Source organism: Saccoglossus kowalevskii, chromosome 20 (assembly GCF_978046115.1).
Source record: "Saccoglossus kowalevskii chromosome 20, keSacKowa6.1, whole genome shotgun sequence".
NCBI lineage: Eukaryota > Metazoa > Hemichordata > Enteropneusta > Harrimaniidae > Saccoglossus > Saccoglossus kowalevskii.
Window position 1 is genome coordinate 5621149 of NC_140660.1, and position 14348 is coordinate 5635496.

Below are 14348 nucleotides of genomic sequence, written 5' to 3' on the forward strand. Positions count from 1 at the left end.
AAACCAATCGACCAATCAAAATTCTGCAAGTTAGGTGCACCAGTTTGCATTGTCCCAGTTACCTGAGATGTACCTGGGCGACAAAAAAACAACAGAAGAATTAAGACAAACTTTAACAAAAACAATAGGGTCAAAACAGACTTTAACCCTAACTACTTACTTTTAGTAAAGTGTTCTTCAAGGTAGTCTTGCCAACACCTTCATGTCCTGCTATAAAGAGGTTTATTGTGTCAATGGGAATTCCTGGCCCTTCTTCCGACAATATATCAAAATTTCCTTTCTGTTGACAATTGAATGAAACAAAGCATTGATATGTAGTGATTAGCTCTTTAATCAAACCTAGTGGATTTGTATTCATGATGGTATTTGACAGATATTTCAAAACACCATTGTAAAATTATTTATAAAAAAATGCTATGATAATTCCCAAATACACTGTCGCATAGCTCACTTTATTAAATACATTAGACAATAGATTAAACTTGTAGTGTCCTTTAATTTCCTTCCAAGATGGAGTTACATGATTTCCAATTAAATTTTTAGATATAAAAAGATATGTTGCAATTTCAGCGGCAATCCCCTGCTTATTGCAGCAAATATACTGTGCTCTTTTACCCACACTGAGGACAGGAACAGGTACAAGAATATCAGCTTTATGTCCCCTCTGACTGGATGCCATGAGGTAGCAAATATTAAACCTGGGACAGTATTTTTCACTGCTGAGTAGCTAAACTAAAAATTTATCACAGTGCAAGTTACTCCTATTACACATAAACTAAAACACACTTAGCAACACAATGTCCTCCTTCAAACACTTCCTTCATAGGACACAGTAGCTGAACTAGAATCTCATTACTGAATGCAAAACAAGTGTTGTCATTTCAGACTGCTATCCCTCAATAAGTTATTAGTACAAGGAGGACAAGGATGTATAAAAATAAGGTTGTCATGGGAATATCGCAAAGTAGGCAGTATAGAAATGCATTGATCTCTGCTACACGTCAGTCAATACAATCGTTTTATTTCCATTGTGCATACTTTGCGTTATTCTCATATAAATCTTATTATCACATAAACAAGCCAGGTTATTCCAGTTGAAAAGAATATACAGTTTTCAAACCCTGGTTATGCCGTTCAAACCTGTGTATATATCATCTTGTATTTTTTCTATCTGTACAAAAAGTATTAGAATAAAATATACAAAAATATAACTGACAGTTTCCTTATTTACTATATGTACTATATAAAAAAATAGACAATATTTACCTGTTCAACTTTTTGTAATAATGACTCGGCTTCTTTATAGTATTGATTTAGTATTTCACTTCCAGTGCCAATTTTAGATCTCACAAATTCTATAGGTGTAAGATTGTCCTAATAATAATGATATTAACAGTAGAATTAACAAAATAGAATCACAAAAATGTGAATTCTTGTGAAAGTGTGGTAGTTAGCATTACTACTCACCTTATTTGGTGACGTCATATCAATACCATTATCTAATAATAATGTAATAATCTGTAACGCTCTACTTATATCCTCTGTAGTCTTGATAGGATCCACAGTAACATAAGGATGAAGAATGTAGAACAATGCATTCTCGTTATCCTATTATAGAATGAAACAAAGTCATGTTTATTACATCCTGCAATCATGCTGTATATAAAATACATCAATGTTAGTTCAGATAATCCACTCACATTAAGGAAGTATCATTCCTGGAAATTAAAATATCACAGGTTGTTTCCATACATATACTCAGATGTGACATGGATTCATGCCATTATTATTATTATAATACCTAACATACTGTAAGTAAAAATCAATTGATATACTAAATTGAAATTATGTGGTAAGGCTAATTTTAGACACAGTCCAGGGGCCTATGGATTGAGCTCTGTCTGTCTGTTCATCCACCCATCAGACCATTACAGTTCATGGACAGATTTTCCCAAAACTTAGTACATTATTGAAACATGATGGGATACATATGGTCCAGATTTTTGTGGATGGTGGGAATTGCTTTGCATCCAAAGTTTGTGTACAATAGAAATCATTTCTCATTGAAAAAAAATATTAAAAAAAATTTTACACCGTAAATTCAGATGGGATGTAAGTTGTATTGAAATAAAATGTGCGCATTTCGCAACAGACGTAACTTTTCTCCTAGCAGGACATGGCCAACAAGAGATTTAATTTAGATAATTTTTCCAGGGTGGTAACATAGTGGTCCTCGGTAACACCCATCCCTTACTGTCCCTGATTTTGTATGTTGAAACGATGATGAAATACGTAATAATAAAACCATTACTAAATAATGAAAACATAAAATAAAATATATAAAATTAAATTCACGCCATACAATGCATCTGATTATAATCAGATTGGAAAACACATACCGGTAATTTCTTTTGAATTATAATAATTATTTTACTGGGAAATTTAATGCTACATGTAGGTTCGACATTCACTGTATAATTTATTGTAGGGTTTATAGTTTCAAATAGAAAATTTAAATCATTGCTACAATTCAGAATACAGATAATAAGAAAATTAGCATAATAAGCCATAGCTCACTAAATTTTCTTGGGTATATGTATATTATTTTTTATCAACTATTTCAGTTAGAATCTAAATGGACTAATACACATGCAGCTTGGGTACGGACAGGACATTGTGTTTCTTAACTGTCATCATAACATTTTCCAGGTTAACAAACGTATACTGATTTTTACTGATGTACACTTCTGTTTAATTTTACAGGCATATTTTGTTTGCGGACAGATTCGTGTTTTGCAACTATCCCAGAGTGCATCTCAACTACAGGGCCATTAGTTCACTGTCGACTGTGCAACGTTTACATCCATGATTAATAAAAGAGTTCCTTGACTGTAATATATTGTACTTGTTGGTGAGCAGAATGGTTTAGTAGAGGTAGGTCAATATATATTCAGATCTTATACTTTCTTTTACAACTAGAATAAGATAAAGATTGATGTAGGGGTTGCCAATGGGCCATTCCAGTTTATATCTGCACCCCCCTGTTGATGAGTTTGTGTGTTTACTTCATACAGGGTATAATTTCCATGGGTGTATAAGTCATACAAAGTTTTATTTCCAAATCACCATTCACCATACAGTAATGGAAATCCAAAACTATAGGTCCTACTTATGGTATTGATGAGTTCCTTTGTGACACCATACAGAGCAGGATTTCCAAATATAACTCTCATCATATGCTAATCTGATATCTGATAGTGGTAATCCAAACTAGTCCTGATTCACGGTGATGATGAGCTCATTCGTCCCACCATCATTATCTATTTCATACTGGCCCAATACAGTAAGAATTCCAAGTGTGTTTAGTCATAGAGTGATGGAAATCCAACCTCATCAACCGGTATGTGGTGAGATAAGCTAGGCCATATTTTATTTAGTAGCCATAACTGCCTGGATTTCCAGAATTTTTTTTTCCATACTCGGCTGGATTTCCAGATTCTGTTTCTCCATATACAGTTGGAAATCCGGGGTATTTTCCCCATCATACAGTGTTGGAAATCCGACCTCATCAACCGGGGGGTGCAGATATAAACTGGAATGGCCCAATGTTAATCGCCAGAGGCAACCGAGTCGATAGGGAACTCCATGTGACTCCATGTTTGAGAGTACTCAAATATGGGGTCTAAGGTGGTATGTATATATAAGGATTAACCACCCTAGAGGGGAGTATACCAAAACAATTTCCATGATAGAGATACATGTACATGGTTGAATTGTTTAACATTGAGTGGTATATACTTTCCCCTGGGTTGGTAATTCATATTATATCACCTTCAATTTAAACGTTATTCTGAGACACATAAATAACTTTAAAGCATCAAAAACCATTTATACAACATCTGAAATGTTCTACTTGCATACAAATATTGTAAAATCATCAAGTGTTGGCGTGAATTCCTACCTATTGTTCAAGCGTACCACGTTTTATTCATATCGTTTCATGTTAATGGTATAGTTTTGTTACATGCATAATCGGCATATTGTTTTAAAAAAATGAATGCCAATTAGTTCCATACGTCCAAGTGGAAGCACGTCTGTTAAAGTAACTAATGAAATAATTGATATGAGTTTAATTTTTCAGAAGCCTAGGGAGGTGTAAATACAACAAGGTCAAAGTGCATTGTAAAGCTTTTCTCATTCAGTACGCTGTTGTTTTAACTTTTTTCCAAATAATTGATTACGCTAATCAAGATGGCGTCTGCTTGGTGACTGTATAATGTAGTTTGATTCAGTGCCGTTTCTAATGTGTTAATTTCTTTGTTTAATGCTCTGGGATTATCCAAAAAGAACATCGTTATTTCAACAAAATGTGCAATACTTTAATTGTTGATATGTTTCTTTACCAAACAGACAAATTTTGATCTGGAAATTAATTATATAAGCTAAAGCCCTGCAATCTTTGCACAAACAGTATATTCTAAATAGGAATGGAGAAAAATATTTTCTCCCATTAAAAATAAATCCTTATTAAAATGACATTTCTATTTTGCTTTCTACTTCAAAAATTGTTAGGAGAAACACATTTCTATGCAGCCTAAATATAACTTTTTTTCATGTAAAGAACATTGAATTTAATACATGCCCAAAACTCTATTTTCTTATTCAGAAATATGGAAGTTATGGTTATTAGAACTGGACAACTTTGGCAATTTAATGTCGGAAACGAAGACGTTAGGTGACATTAACTGTTTTGCACTGTTGGCATACAAGCTGTATCTACATTTACATCATGGTTTAGGTAATCCTAAACAAATCTTGTTAGGTCTTTTTAAATTATGATCCTGATATTGTAATACCAGAAAAAATAGGTAATTTGACAAATAAAGTTAGGAACTATAAATATAAAACAAAATCTTTTCTGTATGCAATTTCTGTCATGGAAAAAAGTTGTTACTTGTGAACAAAAACATTACAACTGAAACATTATTTTTGTTTGAGAAATGCAAGAATAACGACCTGCAAGTGAAACATGTTATTGAATTGCAAAGTGTGATCATCACATATCCGTTTCCTGGAGTGTGCAGTCAAAGGGTTGAATGCATGTGCACAGCCTACAATTGAAATTAATACAACAGTTAGTTGAAGTCAGTGGGAACGTCTACAAATATGCCATGCTAAACAAGTTTTTGTAGTGAACATAAAATCTTCTATCCCAGAAAAATATGCAATGTACATTAGGATGTGAGGATAATTCTGCCATCAATGTGTGTGGAAAAAATTCAAAGCAATTGCATTTGCTGCCACTAGTCTTCTGAAGCTATGGAAAAACTCTCCGCTGCACTTGATAAAAAGAAAAAAAGTGGAAATTATGAAAGTATTTGCTTCCATGACACCTAGAAATATAAATAAAAAAAATTAAGATGCATGATGACAAAATATCAGGAATGGATGCACTCTAAAGTAACACAACAAAATAGTAAATTAATGTGAACTACAAATATAAGAAAAAAGTCAATAATACTAGTGTCACCTAGTCAGTGTCGTCTCCAAGAAAAGAAAAAGATATAAAAGCAAAAGTTACTGGCAAAGAAAAACAATGTACACAAAAGAATACAAGGGGGTAAAGTAAATTAATTAGAGAACGAAAATCAAGAACTCTCAGCTCAAATAAAGGTTATGATAAAAGACTCAGAAATAAAGCCATTTCAAAATGGTAAATATGACAGTAGACCGGTGTATTATGATTTGTTAGCACATAATGTTGCTGTTGAGCAGTGCACTCCAATTGTGAGAACTGTGCTAAACATAGATGTTGAACAATTACCTAGTAAATCATTAACATCTATGATAAGAGTAGAGGCATTTCACATGGCACATTCAGCACACACATTCTGGGCCAACAACCAATACCCTGCATAGTGATGAATAATTTCATAGATTACACAGGAATTCAAGTCACCATATCTGACAGGTATTTCTTATTACTTGGATTCCAAGTGTGTAACACAATCAAATAGTCTCAATTCAAACATTTCTCAAACAAAATGAAGCAATTATGGAAAATGATAATGAAAAGGTGTTACTCTTTATAGTCAGCTCTTTCTGCTCAGCAAAAATCTGATGCGAGATCGCCATATGATAAGAAATTTAAAACCAAACTCAACAATTTTCATTTTTTTCGCACATTCAGGCTTTATTGATGCATTCCAATTAGATCCAAACATTTACAGACAATTGTGTTTTACCACATAAACAAAAGTTTATTTTTGTTGAATTCAGCTTATATCTTAAATTATTACTGTTCAGCTAGGATTAAAACACAGGCAAGTGAAGTTTGGTCTCTTAGCAAATAATTTTTGTCATTTTTGGTAATTGTCGACTTCTTTTTTCAAACTAACAGCCTGATTGCTTTGCTATTTGAGAAGGAAATAATTGTTGACTCCTGTGTGCGAAGCACAAAAAAGGAGTCTTTGCAGTTAGTTAGTGTGTGTGTCTGTGTGTGTGTCTATTCCACTGATATCTCAAGAACCATACATTGATTTTTGATGACACTTGGTGCATATATATCTGGGCCAATGCGCAGATTTGATTAGGTTTTGGTAAAAATCCATGCATATTAATTACCTAATTTGCATGATAATTAGCTGATGTTTAGCTGTTCCATGATTTTGCCACTGATATCTAAAGAATCACTCATTGGATTTTGATGAAACTTGGCAAATAGATGCTCTGAACTAATGCGCAGATTTGATTAGTTTTGGGTAAAAATCTGTGCAATATTAATTACCTAATTTGCATAATGATTTGCATAATCAATTTTTGGCCTTTCCACTGATATCTCAGTACTAATCATCACATTTCAATAAATCTTGGTACATAGATATCGTAGGACACTGCACAGACCTGATGGTTTTTAGGGTAAATTCAGTACATATTAATTACCTAATTTGCATAATTAATTAATTTTCAGCTTATGATATTTTAAGTAGTAATCATCACATTTCAATAAAACTTGGTACATAGATGTCATACGCCACTGTACAGACCTGATAGTTTTTAGTGTAATATCAGTACATATTAATTACATAATTTGCATAATTAATTAATTTTCAGCTTTTGATATTTCAAGTAGTAATCATCACATTTCAATGAAACTTGGTACAAAGATGTCATATGACACTGCACAGACCTGATTTGCATAATTAATTTTCAGCTTTTGATATTTCAAGTAGTAATCATCACATTTCAATGAAACTTGGCACATATTTACTTAGAGACTGTGCAGAGACCTGGCTAGTTTTTGGGTAAATACTTGTGTATATTAATCACCTTATTAGCATAATTAGTTAATTTTTAGCTCTTCCCCTGATAACTCAAGTACTGATCATCATATTTCAACGAGACTTGCTACATAGATCCTCTAGGACTATGCAGAGACCTGATTAGGGTAAATAAGTGTGGATATTAATCACCTAATTCGCATAATTAGTTATTTTTTTCAATGAATATATAACCACTAATTGGATTTTATTGAAACTTTTAATGTATTTATCATCACATTTCAACGAATCTAGGACTATGCAGAACCCTAATTAGTTTTTGGTAAATATTTATGTTTATTAATCACCTAATTAAAATAATTAATTAACACTGATATCTCAACAAGTCATTGAAAATGACACAGTCCCCGTTAAGTTCTCTTTGTGCTCGTCATATTAAAGCGGAGGGGTTGTCGCGAGCGTGTCCTTGAAACTTGAGTTCCAAGTGGTGTATACAACAGATTGTTTATTTACATCAAAACACGTGTTTCGTGTCATAGTAATATGGCCAAAATAAAAACAGCCGTTATTCAGCCATCTTTGATCTGATTATGAAACACACTGATATGTATGATGTATGTGCCAAATACGAATGAAAATGGTACATAAATTGTGGAAATATAGTAGTAAGGCCAAAAAGTCAGATGGCTGTCAATCGGCCATCCTTGACCAGATTTTGAAACAAATTGTCATGGATATGCATCCTAACATGTATAAAGTACATGTATGTGCCAAACTTGAATGAAAACTGACAGAGCACGTCCAAGATACCGCATAAAAAACAAAAACAAGATGCCTGCCAGTCGACCATCTTTGATCCATCATGGACATGTATCCTAACATGTATAATCTTTGTACCAAGTTTGAATGACAACTGACAAAGCATGTCCAAAATACAACATTTTCAAAAAACAAGATGGCTGCCAGTCGGCCATTTTGAATCGAACCGCTAAACCACTGCATGTGCATATGTCCCACATAAGGTACTAGGCACATGCAAAGAATGAACGGAATCGGTCCACAGGATTCTGAAATATGACGTTGGATAGACTGACGCATCGACAGACGGACACACGGACGGACGATCGGATGGACAGACTCAGGAATTCATGGACGGTCGGGGACATGTATCCTAACATGTATGATCTATGTAGTTAATTTGAATGAAAACTGACAAAGCATGTCCAAAATACGACATTTTCAAAAAACAAGATGGCTGCCAGTCGGCCATCTTTTATCCAATTGTGAAATAAATCACCATGGACATGTATCCTAACATGTATAATCTATGTACCAAGTTTGAATGAAAACTGACAAAGCATGTCCAAAATACAACATTTTCAAAAAACAAGATGGCTGCCAGTCGGCCATTTTGAATCAAATCGCTAAACCTCTGCATGTGCATATGTCCCACACAAGTTACTAGGCACATGCAAAGAATGAACGGAATCAGTCCACAGGATTCTGAAATATGACGTTGGATAGACTGACGCAGGGACAGACGGACACACGGACGGACGGTCGGACGGACAGACTCAGGAACTCATGGACGGCCGGGGACATGTATCCTAACATGTATGATCTATGTAGTAAATTTGAATGAAAACTGACAAAGCATGTCCAAAATACGATATTTTCAAAAAACAAGATGGCTGCCAGTCGGCCATCTTTGATCCAATTGTGAAATAAATCATCATGGACATGTATCCTAACATGTATAATCTATGTACCGAGTTTGAATGAAAACTGACAAAGCATGTCCAAAATACAACATTTTCAAAAAACAAGATGGCTGCCAGTCGGCCATATTGCATCGAATCGCTAAACCACTGCCTGTGCATATGTCCCACACAAGGTACTAGGGACATGCAAAGAATGAACGGAATCGGTCCACAGGATTCTGAAATATGACGTTGGATAGACTGACGCACGGACAGACGGACACGGACGGTCGGACGGACAGACTCAGGAACTCACTAACGGTCGGGGACATGTATCCTAACATGTATGATATATGTACTAAATTTAAATGAAAACTGACAAAGCATGTCCAAAATACGACATTTTCAAAAAACAAGATGGCTGCCAGTCGGCCATCTTTGATCCAATTGTTAAATAAATCATCATGGACATGTATCCTAACATGTATAATCTATGTACCAAGTTTGAATGAAAACTGACAAAGCTGACAAAGCAAAATACAACATTTTCAAAAAACAAGATGGCTGCCAGTCGTCCATTTTGAATCGAATCGCTAAACCACTGCATGTGCATATGTCCCACATAAAGTACTAGGCACATGCAAAGAATGAACGGAATCAGTCCAAGGGACTCTGAGATATGACTCCGGACGGACGCACGGACGGACGGAGACCGAATTATAAGTCCCCGTTTTCGGACTTCGTCTGAACGGGGACTAATTACTGATCATCACATTTAATACAATTTGGTACATAAATGCTCTAGAACAATAGACAGGCCCGATTAAATTTGGCTTGTAATTTGTTCATATTAATTCTCTAATAATAATTCATAGTTTTTTTGTTTTTATCACATTTCAACGAAACATGGTACATATATATTACATTACGCAGGCCTTATTAGTTTTACACTCAAATCTGTTCATATCAGTTACCTGATTTACGTAATTTGTTTTAAGCTATTCCATCAATATCTCAAGTACATGTAATTTTGAATTAATTTTTAATGTGTCTTCAATACTCTCAGCACACAGGAGTTCTTTCTAAGCTTTCTTTGATTTTGAACAATTTGTTTGATAAAGTCAAATTGTCATCATGTTCTTTAACAGCCACAACCAAACAATAGTTACAAAAGATACTCCATGAACAGAATAATACTAGGCAATACAGGCATTTTGCGAAGCCATGCTAGCAATTTTTTTAGTAATCGCTTACAAACCAGTGTTGAGTTTCAGAGTGGTGTCCAAAGTAAATTAAAAAAATAATAATAATCACTTCATAATATAGTCAGTCACAATTTCAGTTTAAATCACACTATATTACAGTGCAATGTGGTATTATTGAAATTTTAAAATAGATAATTAAAATTTTACAAACTATTATCACCTGTGTGTCTACAAGTCAAGAATGAGAGTATAAATGCTGATTGATTTGTCATATCTACTGTTTTTTTGTTTCCAGGACCAACCAAAAGAACAAACTTCTAGAGGAATCATATCATCCTTGGTTGTGGACACAATCAAAAGTCAGTGTTAGAGGTTTAACATTGTGTGCAAAATGTGTGCTAATTGTGCTATTTGCCCTTGCTTATTGTGTTTTTAGCATGCCACGTCATACATTGTGAATTTATTCAAAGATCTATTGGTATATGTGCGTACAATGCTCAATTTAGACAACGGTGTGTACCATTTATGTATTTAGATTAATATTATTATTATTTTATTTAAACTGTATTTTATTGTGTTGAACTGACTCATTGCATGAAAGCCCTATTCAGCGCTATAGTGTTGGATTGTGAGTGATTTGTTTACTCCAGTGTTTATTGTGAACCAACCTTAGGGTCATTAACATATATCTGGATATGAAAATGCTACTGTCTATTAGTCTCTGTTTGGATGACCTATGTATGTCCATTGTTGAAGCTGGAGATTACATGATCTAATATGACCTTGTAATGATGAATCAAATAATGCACCGAGATAAGTCCTGCAAGATTGGCATCACCAGACACAAACCAAATTCATTGTGCTGGTCAATCAAAAACAAAGTCCAGGTAACATTGTGTGCAGATGATGATTTACTAATTAGTGTGCAGGACTGCATAGACAGGGAAGCCACTGAAACAAATTTTAGTGATATATTTATGTGAATGGAAAGATAAACAATTAATTATCTTGAAAGAGACTTAAAGGATGGTCGACGTCATGTAGCATTCAAATTTCATTTAAACAAGCAATGTATTTTACACGTGACGTATACACTGCTATGAGTTCCAAATAAAACAGATGACCACCACCTTTTAAGCACTGCACAGAGCACATATTGCATTACAAGAATATCGTAAAGACACACCTACATCTAGGCATTCACATGATGATTCCATGACACTGGTTAAGTTTGGGTGCCCCGTGTCAAATCTACCCACCTCAATGCAATAATCAGACAAATATGTCCTTTTATAACAAACCACAAATGAAGGTGTAAGCTTCTTGCATATTTACCCATGATTCCCTGTCATGGCAAAAGTCCTGCAACACGTAAAAGATACAAAAGCACACTGTTACAGTCGTATTCATAGAAGATGAGGATTGGGGATGTTATGAAATCTTGTCTGTAGATATAGAATTGTAAAAACATGAGCATTCTCTCATGCAATGACACAAATTGAATTTGGGCTACCGGTAAACTGAATTGTATACCATGATGTACAGCTGTTATGTGCTACTACTCTAGTGTATTTCACCACACACACATTTCTCACGATTGTCAGACTATATCATCTACTCTGGTAATAAGCCAGTGCATATCACACTTTCTGTACAAAAGATAGTGTTGCATACATAACCAGTGCATTTCTTCATTTTACCCAGCATTACTGCCTGCTAATGATTCTCTCTATAAACAATGAATCTAATATATGGATGCAGAAAATTGAACAATTTAAAAAGCTGCATTCATAAAAAAAACAATTATAATTCATCATATATCACCCTGAGGAAATACAGACAAAACAAAATAATATTGTAAGAAAATGTGCATATTTTTGTGACCATTTCTGTTTCTTCATTGTAAAAGTCTTGTGGAAATCAATAATGACACAACATGGACTTTTTTTGCCACATTATAAAACCTTTTTTAACCATTTCACCACCAGACTTTTTTGCCTAAATTTGTCTGCACTTTTTCTTTTATTCAATATTTTTCGAAACGAACCCTAATTTTGCAGCCAACAGACAACATTTCAGTCAATTTTAAATTTGTGCTCAAAAATTGTTGCTAAAATGTCCCAATCTTCTGAAGGAAAGTGCAGACTATAAATGGGAATATTTTGTGAATTTGTGATAAAAAGAAGAAAACTTGTGGGGAAAAGGTTAAAAAGTAGCTTCACGCTAATGATTTTTGTCTTATGTTCAGCATAAAAATGTAAAGGGAAAATTAAAAGAATACAATTTTTTTTCTAAATTGAATTGAATGTGCAAATTAATGGTCTGCGAATTAATAGTTGATTTGTACAGTTGATTGTACAAAACAATGTTGAAAAAAAAGTCTTATGTTTTGGTTTTGCAGATCTCCCAAAATATGAATCACTATCCAAAATATCCCACAGGGCAATCTTTAAGATAAATACAGTACCCCCGGTATATGCATCAGGTTTCATTGATTAAACAAATTTTGTGTAGAGTTTGCCAAATTTAACTGGGTATAGATTTTAAGACATAACGAATATTGGGGAATTATAACTGAATGGGCAAATAAAATACCACAAATCACATACACTTGATGGGAAAGATTTGAGATATACATGCACTTGTCTTTGTGCACAACACAAGGTAAAAGTTTCATTGCAGCCGATCCACCCACAATATAAAGCTTACAGGTATTGGAAGTATCTTGTAGAAAAATATATCCAGTAACTTTTTACTCGCTATTTTCACAAATGATAAAAGAATGAGAATCAATTCCTGTCGCAACATAAAAACATGAATGTGATCTGATTATAATTGTATATTAATGCTCTAGAGATGAGACAGAGATGGGTATAGATAAAAAAGTCAGGTGTATGACCTCATGTGCCAAATTGTTCAAGCCGTCTATATCTCATGATCTCGGTCACCAATAACCCAGTTGATAGCAATAACAGTGTGGTACTTGAGTGAGGCATTCAACTGTTGGGACTTGTATATGCATAATAAGGTAAACATAAGACAAATGGTAAAAGATGAGAAACCAGGTCAAACACCAATCAGAAATTGCGTACTGTAAAATAATTTATTTATCACTGACGAATGATTCAGTGAAAATAAAAACCAGCAAATACACTGACCTCATCAGTGAAAGCAACCTCCATACAAAACACTCAAAAAGCTTCTTCAGCAAAAATTTATTTCAGCTAAAATAAAATATTTTACAGTATTTAATTGTGACAATAGTATTCAATCTATCATGAACAGTTGAATGCAAACAATTAAATGTAATTTATACGTCAATATAAGTATGAACATGGAAGACTGAATGCATGAATGAATGAATGAATAAACCAATAACATTTAGGTAATGGTAAATGATAATAATAAATAAATGTTGTTAATGTCTTGAATATGACATGAGTTATATACCAATTATTTTTGATGATGGCATACACATAAGAACCCAATTACTCCTCACCTTGTCACGAAGACTGATATCTGCAGATTTAGATAACAACAGTTTTACTGCATCCAATGCATTTCTATAGCAAGCCCGCATCAGTGCTGTCCTACCATGCTGTAAAATATAGAAGAATACATATCACAGTTATTAGTGAGGTTGTAGGTATTTACATATTTACACACAAGTGTTCATGCAGTTCAGCATTTGGTTTCTCTTGTGTAGAATTGGTTAATTTAAAATTTATGCAAATTGTTGCAAATTACATGGCATGTCGAATTAATAATTCCTGTAAAAATTGCACACAAGAGAAAATCAACATACTGAATCAACTTAAATAGAGCTTTCAGAAAGCGTTCATGATCAAATTTGAAATAGCATGGAAAATAGCATTTTATGACTGCATGGATGTAACCGTGTATTTATTTTATTTGGGATTGGAGTGGGGTTATAGCAATATCTAGGTATGTATTCATGGTATTACTATTGATATGTTATATCAATTACCAGGTGACATGTTAGTGAAACACAAAATTCAAAGCTAAAAACGTTTACAGTATCTAAGTGGGAAATTATATATAATCAAGCCACCATCAATATGTCTCCACATAAATATAGTGAGGGTACACCTAATAAGCTTTGTGATATATGTGGAAAAGGCCGAGTCAACTGGGCCACATAG

At 33.8% G+C, this 14348-nt stretch overlaps 1 protein-coding gene across 1 annotated transcript in view; it reads right to left on the minus strand.

Annotated features, from left to right (window-relative positions):
• Positions 1-14348, minus strand: part of LOC144354675 (uncharacterized) — an 84201-nt gene that overhangs the window by 9800 nt on the left and 60053 nt on the right. Inside the window, exons 4-7 of the mRNA XM_085494247.1 lie at positions 13685-13783; positions 1468-1608; positions 1267-1374; positions 161-280 (exon numbers count right to left, since the gene is read on the minus strand). Coding sequence (XP_085350373.1) covers positions 161-280; positions 1267-1374; positions 1468-1608; positions 13685-13783 — 468 coding nt within the window. The remainder of the gene's footprint in view (positions 1-160; positions 281-1266; positions 1375-1467; positions 1609-13684; positions 13784-14348) is intronic.